Genomic DNA, 13,042 nt, shown 5'->3' with positions numbered 1-13,042 from the left:
TAATATAACATAGATGACAGATCAAAAGTTTAATCTGAGTAAATGTAACATTTTAAAGGAAAAATATGTTGATTCAAAATTTCACAGTGTCAACAAATCCCAAAAAAGTTGGGACAAGTAGCAATAAGTGGCTGGAAAAAGGAAATTGAGCATATAACGAACAGCTGGAAGACCAATTAACACTAATTAGGTCAATTGACAACATGCTTTGGTATAAAACGAGCTTCTCAGAGTGTCAGTGTCTCTCAGAAGCCAAGATGATAAGAGGATCACCAATTCCACCATTGTTGTGCAGAAAGATAGTGCAGCAATACCAGAATGATGTTACCCAGCGTAAAATAACAAAGACGTTTAAGTTATCATCATCAACCGTGCATAACATTATCAAAAGATTCAGAGAATCTGGAACAATCGCTGTGCGTAAGGGTCAATGCCGTAAAGCTCTACTGGATGCTCGTGATCTCCGGGCCCTTAAACGTCACTGTACCTCAAACAGGAATGCCACTGTCAAGGAAATAACAGAATGGGCTCAGGAATACTTCCAGAAAGCATTGTCAGTGAACACAATCCACCGTGCCATCCGCCGTTGCCAGCTGAAACTCTACAGTGCAAAGAGGAAGCCATTTCTAAGCAAGCTCCACAAGCTCAGACATTTGCACTGGGCCAGGGGTCATTTAAAATGGAGTGTGGCAAAATGGAAGACTGTTCTGTGGTCAGATGAGTCACGATTTGAAGTTCTTTATGGAACACTGGGACGCCATGTCATCCGGACCAGAGAGGACAAGGATAGCCCAAATTGTTATCAATGTAGTATGACATATCCTGAGATATATTCATACATTAAACGGGTTCACTCATCTTTCTGGACTGTGTGATGTTCGTGCGTTGAATTCAACAGAAATGTGGACGTGAGACGTTAATTATCTTTGACTCACCAAGCGAGTGGGTCATTTATTAACAGAATCAAGTTTAACACATCACACATTTACATTAATAAGGCAGTATTTTCAAACTAACAAACCACGTAATGAAGGTGCACGCTGGGACAAAAAGGCTCCTCTTTCAGAGGATGAACGTGATTATCGTATATGGGACATGTGTAGGACGCAAGGATATGGGATCCAAGAGGACCCATATTATCAGGGGAAATCCGAAGTTCACTACATCAACGCTCCGTTCAGAAGCCTGCATCACTGATGGTATGGGTTTGCATGAGCGCTTGTGGCAGGGGCAGCTTGCATGTCTGGAAAGGCACCATTAATGTAGAGAACTATGTTCAGTTTCTAGAACAACATATGCTCCCATCTAGACGTCATCTCTTTCAGGGAAGACCCTGCATTTTTCAACATGATAATGCCAGACCACATTCTGCATCAATCACAACATCATGGCTACGTAGTTGAAGGATCTGGGTACTGAAATGGTCAGCCTGCAGTCCAGATCTTTCACCTATAGAGAACATTTGGCGCATCATAAAGAGGAATGTGCAACAAAGTAGGCCCAAGACGATTGAACAGTTAGAGGCCTGTATTAGACATGAATGGGAGAGCATTCCTATTTCTAAACTTGAGAAACTGGTCTCCTCTGTCCCCAGATGTCTGTTGAGTGTTGTAAGAAGAAGGGGGGATGCCACACAGTGGTAAAAATGGACTTGTCCCAACTTTTTGGGGATTTGTTGACGCCATGAAATTTGGAAACAACAGATTTTTTTCCCTTAAAATGATACATTCTCTCAGTTTAAACTTTTGATCTGTGATTTGTGTTCTATTCTGAATAAAGTATTAGATGTTGGCACCTCCACATCATCACATTCAGTTTTTATTCACAATTTGTTTAGTGTCCCAACTTTTTTGGAATCCGGTTTGTATATATATATATTATGTAACACCTTTCTGTCTTATCAAGATACTCCAAGCTCTTTACAACACAATCTGTACCTTCATTTACCTCCACACACACACATTCATACAGCACTCTACTACATCTCCTTAAAGATAATCTGAATCTGTAGAGACTAATCAGTGCCTTAGATCACATTCATACACTGATGGGACACACATCAGAGACAATGAGTTGTTCATTGTCTTACGCAAGAATACTTCAGCATGTGACTGCTGGTGGAATTGAACCCCCAACCCTCCCATTGGAGGACGACTGCTCTAACCACTCAGCCACAGCTGCCCAAAAGGAAGTTCATTTTTTAAAGAATAAATACAAAGAAATTCACCTTAAGATTTTGGGTGGTTTTGATAATGCACAGCTAGTGGCAGAAGTATTCACCTCCCTTAGCATTCTTCCTTTATTGTGCCTCACAACCTGTGACTTCACTGGCTGCTGTAACAGGTTACAATTTAACCGTTAGAGGGACCTAAGCCAGATAATGCCCTAGGCATACTTTGGCCTGGGTCAAACCATACCAAAGTTTAAATATTATTATATATTAAATAATTATATTACATTATAAATATTTTTACACTTCACTGGGCTATCAGTACCTCTGAATTTTATGTTGCTTATATTTGCAGTTTGTTTAATATTAGAACAGTGGTTTTCAGATATTGTTCTCATTACTGTCATTGTTTGACTAAAAATCACATTTTTTGTTTGTTTTGCAGGGCATCACAAACAATATATGAGGAAGTGACAGACTCAATACATACAGGCAATTTTAAACAAGTAAGTCCGTTCTTCACGTTGTATCGCACTTCTCCCTACAACCTCCGATCTCACGTGATGGATCCTGTGTATAAGGGGGGACCCAGGCTGTGTGCCCAGATTACTCCTCCTCCAAACCCCACTTTGGAAACATGTTATAATGAAGGGGCTGTTGAATATGAGGGGGCAGTGGGGGGCGAGGACTGGAGTTTGGAGTGTCTCCAAACTTCCCATTCTGAAGACATCTCAGATCATTTATCTCCTTTGCCTTGGCGTGAGACATTTAATGGCTCCAGAACAGGTGTATCTGAAGATCAGCCCCTGTCCATGACTGATTTTGGAGACAGCTTGGTAGAAGGTGATGAAGCTGAAGAAGACTTTAGAACATTGTCTATAGAGCTTACAGAAACTGATGAGGTTTCTGGAGAAGAAATATTTTCTCAGCAAACTATAAGTGAAGAAAAGCCACAGCCTACTTCTTGTGGGGCACCACAAATGTCCAAACAAGCTTCCATGAGATACGTAGATGAAGGGTCTCATCAGCTTTATAAAGTCCTGTCTGGACATGAAGCTGAGGCAGTGGATTCATATTGTGACGATGTGTCCACACTGCTCGTGTATTCACCATCTGATGACACCAATCAAGTAGGCAGGAGGGATGAGGTTCTGGAATCTGCTAGTCTCATAAAAGCTGATGATGTGCTGAGCTTTGTGGATGACCGTGATGCTCAACAGACCTTAGGTTCATCTAATCTTGAATCCCTTCATGACACAAATGAAGCCAACAAATATTTGGCTGATTCTTCTAATGATAGCTGTAAAATTCCAGATATAATGGTCCAAAGAGAGAAAATTATTGCCTCAGATACCTTCTCTACCAAACTTAAAGCATCTGAACATGAACCGCTGTCAAGAATTATTTCTGATTTTGTAATTTCATCACATGAGAGTTTTGCTTTACCTGAATGCTGTTCGGATAGTGCAATATTCCTGACAGAGAGCAGAGCCTCCTCACCTGAGTCTGTGTCATCAGTGAATGAGCTGATTTCACTTGCACCTGATTCTCCAATAACACAGTTTAGGCCTTTGTCCCCACTCCCACCACCTGTTCTTCCATGGGAATCTGGAAATGATGGGGCAGCAAATCAGATGCAGCACTTACTGAGATCCCTAGGGGGTACTACTTGTCCGTTTGCATCCGAATCAAAAGAAAAGCCATTAACACCAATGATTTCAAATATAAGACCATTTGGAAGGCCGGTATCACCAGGCAGTGACTATTGTGATGAAGGATCCGTTTCACCTTGGTCCTTAGGTTTTGTCATTGAAGACAGAGCATCATCACCTGAGTCATGTGTTTTAGAGACGGTGAATTTGCTTCTTACACCAGATCAGTATGTTACTCCTGATTTTCATGAGATCAGATCATCATCTCCTGAATCAACAAAGTCCATCACTTCATGCTGCCAGCTTCCACCAGACTCTCCTGTCCAAGATTTTAACTGGTTTGCTTCTGAGCCTTATACATGTGAATACAGATCATCCTCACCTGAGTCAGACTCATCACGTGTAGAGTTTGAAATGCGGGAATTTGTTCTGTTTTCTGGGAACAGGCCTGCATCTCCAGAATCTGCAGCATATATGGATGGATGTCATGCACCATCGCCTAATTCATCTGTTCCCAAATTCAGTCCCAACTGGCCTGACTCACCTGTTCTAATGACAGGAGAGAGATTCAGACCATCTAAGTCTGTATACTCTGCTGAAGGTTATAGCTCTCTGACTCCATCATTTAATCATAAAAACAGTGCCTTCTTGCCTTCCTGTTTTAAATCTGGAAATGAGTCAGAATCATTTGTATCTGTTGGTAGATATCCAGCTGTCTCCACCGAATCTGACGACATTGCAAAGGCAGTTTTTGATTCAAGTGATCACAAACAACAATCACTGACCTTTGATAAAGAGGACAGACCACCAACATCAATCAAGTTCCAAACCGAGAAAGATGATGATGTTGAAAACAGAACTTTTTCTCTAGACTCAATGTCCATATACAGAACGTCACCACAGTCAGCTCTGCTAGACATTAGAAGTCCTGAATTAGAAACGTCAAATGAACATTCATCACCGGCAGGTGTTTTATCAGATGATGTGTTCAAAACAGAGCTATCACATGATTTATCAAATGTAGGAAGGTCAAATGAGGGAATGAACAGTTCTGTAAGTGATAAGTTGAGTTGTATTAAGAGAAAAAAGTTCAAGAAAGTTAAAAAACATCAAGAAGATGTTCTATCTAAAACCAAAGACAGTTTAGTATTTGGTGACAAAGCTAGATGCTTAACGTCATCATCACCAGAATCTGAATCTGAGGACCTAAAACTATCATTGGCATTAACTATAGGTGTACCTGAAGGTCAGGACGAGTCTTTATCTGTTAAAAATCCACATCATACACTTTTATCTTTAACAAAACATCCACAACCCATCTACAACTTGGTTTATGATACAGACGTGTGGAAGTTTATCTCTCCAATCCATGATCCACAGTATGTAGGAGAAACCTTCACCAGCAAAGTAGGAAAGTTTCAGTTAAGTGGAAAACAGTCCGAATTTTGTCAGGAAAGATCCACTTTGCAAGTAGAAATGTGCAAAAGATCACTGTCATTTGATTCTGAAGCAGAAAATAGGTTTATGTCACTAGAATCATTGATGCCTCTGGACACAGCCACACCCCAACCCTCTGAATCAGGAAGCCCTGCAGATATTCAACCAGAAGCTCCTATTACTCAATCCATACCCTCTTTGTCAGGTCCCTCACAACTTTATATAAAGCCACAGCCTACAGAGTTAGAGTTTTCTGATCAGGAACTAGAAACTGATTTAAATTTGTCACAACTTTTGGATGACAGACCCTCATCTCCTGATTCGATATCATCTGTAAATGCATATAAAGCACTGTCAATCGACTCTCCTATTCCCAGTTTTGGGATGTTTTCATTAAATACTTTCATGAGTTTTATATCTGTTCAGTCATCATCAGTTGAATCAGTTTTTTCAGATAATGAATTTGGGTCTTTGGGATCATTATTTACTGAGATCAGACCTCCATCTACAGACTCAGTTGATAGAAACAGAGCCCATTCATCTGAGTCACCCATTCCAGAGTTTAGACGAGAAGTGATAGACTCCACCACCCTATCCACACTAGAGAAACCCTCATCACCTTCTTCATTTGTATCAGACATTGAGTGTAGCTCTGTTTCAACAGAGTCTTTGTTTGGTGAGAGCCGACCTCCATCTGTAGATTCAGTTGCTGAGGACTATCCACTCTTAACAGAGTCACCTGTCCCAGAGTTTGGACAGTTTGTACGAGAAACTAATTGGACCACACTAGAAAGGTCCTCATCACATGTTTCATTGGCTTCAGATACAGAGCCTGGGTCTGTCTCATTGGAATTGCTAATCTGTGTGAGCCGACCACCTTCTATAGATTCAGCTGATGAAAACTATCCTCTGTCTTCAGAATCACCCATTCAAGACTTTAGAAAAGATTTATCTGACTCTCATACCTTGACAAGCCAAACAGGTATGGAGAAATCATTATCACCCGTTTCATTTACCTCAGACATCTTTGCCTCAGATCATAGGTCTTCCTCTTTGGAATCATTATATGGGGAAAGCAGACCTCTATCTGTAGATTCTCCTGATGAAAATGGGCCACTTTCCCCAGATTCACCCATTCCAGATACTAGATGGGATTTACTACAAACTCATTTGTGCACACTTGAGAGATCAGATCTAGACTATGGGTTTATGAATCAGCCAGTGTACTGCTGGAGGAGAACATTATCACCTGAATCTGTGCTTTCTGGAGATGATTATCAAGGTGATTCGCCTATACCAGAATTCACAGCAGGGTTCACAGAATCGGTTTCTGTTAGTGCCCACCGATTATCATTTTCAGAAGGTAAACAATCTGCAGAAATGTATGTAGCAAGAACTATTTTAAATCAGAGATCTGCCTCACCAGAATCAACAGTGTCTGAGTCCACAGAAAGGCTATTGAGTAGTAATAGACCATCTGTAGGAGCAGTTTGTGGGACAAAATTTCGGAAGCTTATTTCTCCAATACTTGATCCTCAGTATGTTGGAGAGACATTCTTCAGTAAAACAATGGGATTAGAGTCTGTTGTGACAAGAACTGAGAATTTTTCAGGTATGGCAGAAATGAAGGAGCCAGAGGATAATGTGAAGTTGAACAGTACAGAGTCAGAGTACAGGCCTTTATCACCTCAAGAAATGACATCAGTGAATGTACAAAGATCAGAGTCTCCAGATCCATTGAAAGATTTGTGTCTATATTCCCAAGTTCTCCAACTTTCTAGTGACCTTGCTAACATTTCTCACTGTCTACAATATTCTCCACAATCCACTGTGTCAAAAGAGGAATCAGAATTTTTCACATTCACAAGACTTTTGTCACCTTGTTCATCAACATATGTGAATGATATGGCTGCATTATCACCAGATTCACCTATACCAGATTTCAAACTTGCAGTATCAGAATTAAATACAGCTAGCTCGGGGTACAGGTCCTCCTCACCAGAGTCAGTGTGTTCAGATATTGAAAATGGCCTTTCAATGCCACTGGTCTTCACAGAACAGAGACCAGACTCACCTGACTCACTAGTGTTCAATCTTGAACATGAGCATTTAGTAGCTTGTCCAACACTTGGAACACACCAACTGATATGTCAGCTTTATGATTCTCATTATGTAGGTGATGTATTTGGAAACAGAGCTGGGTTTGAAAATGTCGAGACTAGGACAGAAATTGTTTCACTTGATTCAGATGCAGAGGAAACAGATAGACCAAAGTTGCCTGCCTCTGGGGTAGAACATGAGCAGAATCCTGAACACACTGTTGAGAAGAATATACATTTTTCTCCTTGTTCACCTATTCCCCAGTTGTCAATATTTTCTTTTGAATCTCCAGTAAGAAAAATCAACTGCCCAACATCCTTTGAACATGTCTCAAATGTAGACCCTAAAACATTTGATGTGCCAGAGAATCATGAATATTGTAATGCAGTTGGTGTGCATAGGTCTTCCTCAACCAAATCAATCTCCCTAGATACAAATAATTTATCTAGGTGCACCTTGACAGAGCTCTGTACACAAAACAGACCAGATTCTCCACAATCAGTGTCTTCAGAAACTGAGATGTGGCCAGTTTTATCAGAATCATTTATGTCATATAGGCCAATGTCTCCACTGTCTCTTTCAATGACAGAAACAAGAACATCATCTCCCAATTCAATAACATTCATTAATGAGTATTGTACTTTGTCTCCAGACTCTCCTTTACCACTATTTATTCAAAATAAAGAACTGAGTGTCTTGGCTTCAGTGAGCAAGTCATCATCTCCTACAATGGAGATGTCAGACACAGAACTGGAAACTTTGGGCATGCCTTTTACTGAGGTAAAAAAGAGAAGCCCTACACCTGATGAATATGAGTTCAGCATACATTCTCTTGATTCATTTGAATCTGAAGATACACATCAGGATTCACCTGTGACTCAGTTTGGAACAAGAACAACGGAACGTTTTCCCTCCTTTGTTGGTTTTAGTTCAGCATCTCATGAATCTCTTCCATCAAACGTTGAGTATGCCCTCTCAATGAATTTGGTGTGTGAAACCCAAAGCAGAAAAAATATATCAGAGTCAGAACCAGAACTTGAAAACAGACTTCTGTCACTAGATTCTGACTCAGAGTATAGGTCTTCACCTGTAACAATGGCATTAATCTTTAGATCAATGTCTCCTGATGATCAGAATGAATTTAGAGCTCTCTCACCAGATTCACCTATTCCAGAGTTTCAGTTACTGCCACAAAACTCCATAAACTCATACATGAACTACATATTCTCTTCACCAGAATGTGTATCATCAGATTTAGAACATGACACAAATTGTGTGGTGTTTTGTGATGACCGCCCTTCATCTCCTGACTCTTTAGCATCAGCTAGTAAATACAAAAAACTTTCAGCTGATTCCCCAGTACCTGAATTCAGACAGGCTTTGCCAGCTACCTACGTTGATACTAGTGGTTGTAGGCTATCATCACCTGAATCCATTGATTCAGATATAGATTTTGCACAAATAATTTATCCACTTGTTGAAGATGATGAAAGACCAAAATCACCCGAGTTGATTTCTCCTTTTGAGTCTACAGACTCTCCAATACCCCAGTACACACACTATAAACCAGGCACAACATACAGATCAGCATCTCCTGGGTCAATATATTCAGATGAGGGTTTAGAGACAGATACAAGTATAACTTTTCTTTTTGAGGTCAGGTCAACATCTCCTGATTCGACTACATCTAAAGATGAATTCAGACCAGAGTCACCCATTCCTGAATATACACCTAATAGGTTTACAGTCTGTCACACGGACTTAATGCCCATATCCCCAGAATCAACATTTTCAGGAGAAGATTTAGAGACAGATGTGTGTATGACTTGGCTCTTTGAAGACAGAGCAAAATCTCCCAGTTCAACTGCATCCAACTATGAGTTTAAACCACTTTCCCCTGACTCACCTATTTTTGAATTTACACAAGCACTACAGGAGTTCTCATTAACACATTTTGTCTCAGGGTCAGCATCACCTGAATCTTTATCAGACTTGGAATCTGAATTATCTTTCTTAATAGACAACTACCCTGCATCACATGAATCCTTCACGTCTCCAACTGAACATGCATTTATTCCTCCTGATTCCCCAGTACCTAACTTCAGTCAGGATTTTTATGGTGCATGTCATGAGCTCAGTTGTTCCAGATCATCATCACCTGAATCAGATGTTTCAGAAATAGAATATGCCCCTTTGATTGTACAGATATATGATTATGGGGACAGAGCAGGATCACCTATATCTGAGTGTTCTGACTCTGAACTTAAATGTTTGTCTCCTGATTCTCCATTACCACAGTATTACATTAATGCACCCTTAATTTTAGGGGCAAAGTACAGATCCACATCTCCTGAATCAGTGTTTTCAGAAAATAATTCAGAGACAGATTTGTGTATGCCTTGGATTTTTGAAGACAGAGGAACATCTCCTTGTTCCTCTATATCTAAAGATGAAATAGGACTTCTTTCACCTGATTCTCCTATTCCTGCCTTTACACAAACACTACATGAGTCCTTTGTATCCCACTTAGGCTCAAGGACATCATCACCAAACTCATTGTTATCAGATTTGGAAGTAGAGTTCTCTTCTGCAGTAGTCATTGAAGACTACCCTATTTCACCTGAATACTTAACATCTCCAACTGAACATACATTTATTCCTCCTGATTCCCCAGTGCCTGACTTCAGACAACCTTTTTATAACCCATATCATGAGCTCGGTGGTTCCAGGTCATCAACGCCTGAATCAGAGGCTACAGAAATGGAATATGCTCCTTTGGTTTCACAGATGTATGATTATGGGGACAGAGCAGAATCACCCACATTAGAGCTTTCTGATTGTAATCTTAGAGGTTTATCTCCTGATTCTCCAATATGTCAGTATCCAGTGGTTACACTCAACATTTTAGGGACAGAATACAGATCCACATCTCTTGAATCTGTACTTCCGGAAGAGGATTCAGACACAGAATTTTGTATGACTGGGGTGTTTACAGACAGAGAAACATCTCCTGATGGAGCTGCATCACTTTCACCATGTCAGCCTGACTCTCCTATTCCTGAATTTACTCAAGCACTACAAGAGTCCTCCATATCCCTCTTTGTCTCAAGGTCAACAACACCTGAATCCTTGTTATCCAATTTGGAAATGCAGTTGTCTTTATCAATAGAAGACTGCCCTATATCACCAGAATCCTTAACATCTTCAACTGAACATACATTTATTCCTCCTGATTCCCCAGTACCTGATTTCAGAGAGGCGTTTTATGACCCATATCATGAGCTCAGTGGTTCCAGGTGGTCATCAAATGAATCAGAGGCTTCAGAAGTAGAATCCGCCCCTTTAATTTCAAAGATATATGATTATGGGGACAGAACAGAGTCACCTATATCAGAGGGGTTTGACTCTGAACTTAAATATTTGTCCCCTGATTCTCCAGTACCACAGTATCCCATGCCAGCATCCACTAATTTAGAAATAATAGAGAGATCCACATCTCCTGAGTCAGTGCTTAAATATGATTTAGAGATGGATTTGTGTATGCCTTGGCTTTTTGAAGACAGAGAAGAATCCCCTGGTTCAGTTACATCCGATGGGGATCTTAAATTTCTCTTACCAGATTCACCTATTCCTAAATTTAGATTTTATGAATCTACAATGCCTCACATGAATCTAAGGTCTACATCACCTGAATCTGGGTTTTCAGATTTGGAAATGGATCTATCAATCATGACCTTCACTGAAAGCAGAACTTCTTCTCCAGAATCAGTTGCGTCAGACAGACTTTCTCCTGATTCCCCTGTTCCTGACTTTGCTCCACAGGTGTTTGAATTACATGAAACTGTATTTGGACACAGGTCAGCATCTTCTGATTCAACATGTTCTGAAACTGAATACATAGTTTTCAGTCTAGGAGCATTATCTTATGACAACAGAGCCTCTTCACCAGGTTCAAGAGCATCTGGAGATAACTATGCCTTGTCGCCGGACTCACCAATACCTGACTACACACATGAATGTGTCATTATTAATGCTGCATATAGATCATCATCTCCTGAGTCTATTGAATCCGATGTTGAGTATGCTTTAGGTGAACTTTTGATATCTATGGGATTTGGTGTTGACAGTAGGCCAGATTATAATGAGTCGCTGGAGTCCACAGTTGAATTCATACCAGAATACCAAATGATGTCACTTGCAAACATCAGATCAGAATCTCCAGAGTCTACCCAGTCACTTGATGAAAACAAAAGGTTATCGCCAGACTCACCGCTCCCTTGGTTCACACAGAACATTTTTGAGACTGTGGAAAAATATAATCAGGGTTCATCCCCAGAATCACAAATATCAGACATAGAAAACGATTTGGTGTATTGGGCTTCATTTGACAAAGAAGTAAGTGACAGGACAACACTGTCACCTCAATCAGAAGGATCAGATAACGAATATAAACCTTTGAACTCTGAATCTTTGAGGCCAGATTTTAGACAAACTTTTGTGAAAGCTGTTATTAGGACAAACATATCATCAACAGAAATAGATTCAGATAATTTATCAGAATCCTCAATTCCATTTTGTATGGAAGAAAAATCATATTCACAAAAGTCCTTAAATTCTCACAGAGAGGAATTAATAGCAACTGAATTATCATTGAATGAGACCAAGGATACCTCAGTTTTAACAACATCAATGGAGCCTTTCTCATCTGAGGAAGTTGTTGAGTACAGTCTCATCCATAATACTGAGATGTGGAAGCTTACTACTCAGGTACAAGATCCTCAATTTTCAGAGGACACCTTTAACAGAAAAACTGGTATTACTGTACTAACAGAAGTGACAGATAAGTTTAGTTCAACAGAAGCAGCCATGCCTGATATACCTCTATCAGAGTCATGTCTACTGATCCCTGAACACATGTCATCTACCGAAGCAGCTCCATACAGAGAGGCAAAATACACATTTGAAGAATCTAGCCCTGACATTCAGACCTGGTCTGATGATTTGGTATCCTCATTCATAAATGACAAAAACAGTTATGATCCATCCAACTCACTAGGATTGTTATCTCTTACCTCACTCACAATGGAAGAAGCAAGAGCACAATCACCAGAATCTGTCCAGTCTTTGAGTGTATCTCAACCACTCTCAGCAGATTCCTCCATACCAGAATTTAGGTGGGAGTTGCCAGAGTGTGTAAAAGTTTTTAGATCTGCGTCATCTTCTTCTAAATCCCCCATATCTGATATAGATTATATGGAATTGTTTCTGGTGTCAGACTTGGTAGATTGTAGGCCATCATCTCCAGAATCTGCTTTGTCTGAGAATCAGAATGAGAGTGAGAGGTCTTTATCACCACAGTCACTGCCTGAGTACCGACCCATGTCATTTGAGTCAGCCATGTATGCAGCTGACAGGAGAGCATCATCTCCAGTATCCATGCCTGAGTTAAACAAGAACAGGTCACTTTCTCCAGATTCACCCATTCCTCAGTTTACCTCAGCATTTGAAGAGTACCCCACTATACATCATTCATCATCAGCAGAATCACTGGATTTGGATGCTGAAGATGAATTTATGATTGTGTCATCAGAAGCTCTAGAAACTAGTAGGCCAACCTCACCTGAATCTGTTTCATCCATCAATGAGTTCAGTTGGCTTTTGCCTGATTCACCTGTACCTGAGT

At 40.3% G+C, this 13,042-nt stretch overlaps 1 protein-coding gene across 1 annotated transcript in view; it reads left to right on the top strand.

The window, feature by feature from the left end:
- ank2b (ankyrin 2b, neuronal) overlaps positions 1-13,042 on the top strand; it is a gene marked incomplete at its 3' end in the record, with an annotated part of 215,575 nt that overhangs the window by 186,842 nt on the left and 15,691 nt on the right. Inside the window, 1 exon segment of the mRNA XM_037674797.1 lies at positions 2,616-2,676. Within this exon segment, the coding sequence (XP_037530725.1) occupies positions 2,616-2,676 (61 nt within the window).

The sequence above is a fragment of the Nematolebias whitei genome, chromosome 1 (genome assembly GCF_014905685.2).
Source record: "Nematolebias whitei isolate Nwh7 chromosome 1, NemWhi1, whole genome shotgun sequence".
NCBI lineage: Eukaryota > Metazoa > Chordata > Actinopteri > Cyprinodontiformes > Rivulidae > Nematolebias > Nematolebias whitei.
Note: the sequence above shows the minus strand (reverse complement) of the source record. Positions and strands in the feature narration are given on the sequence as shown.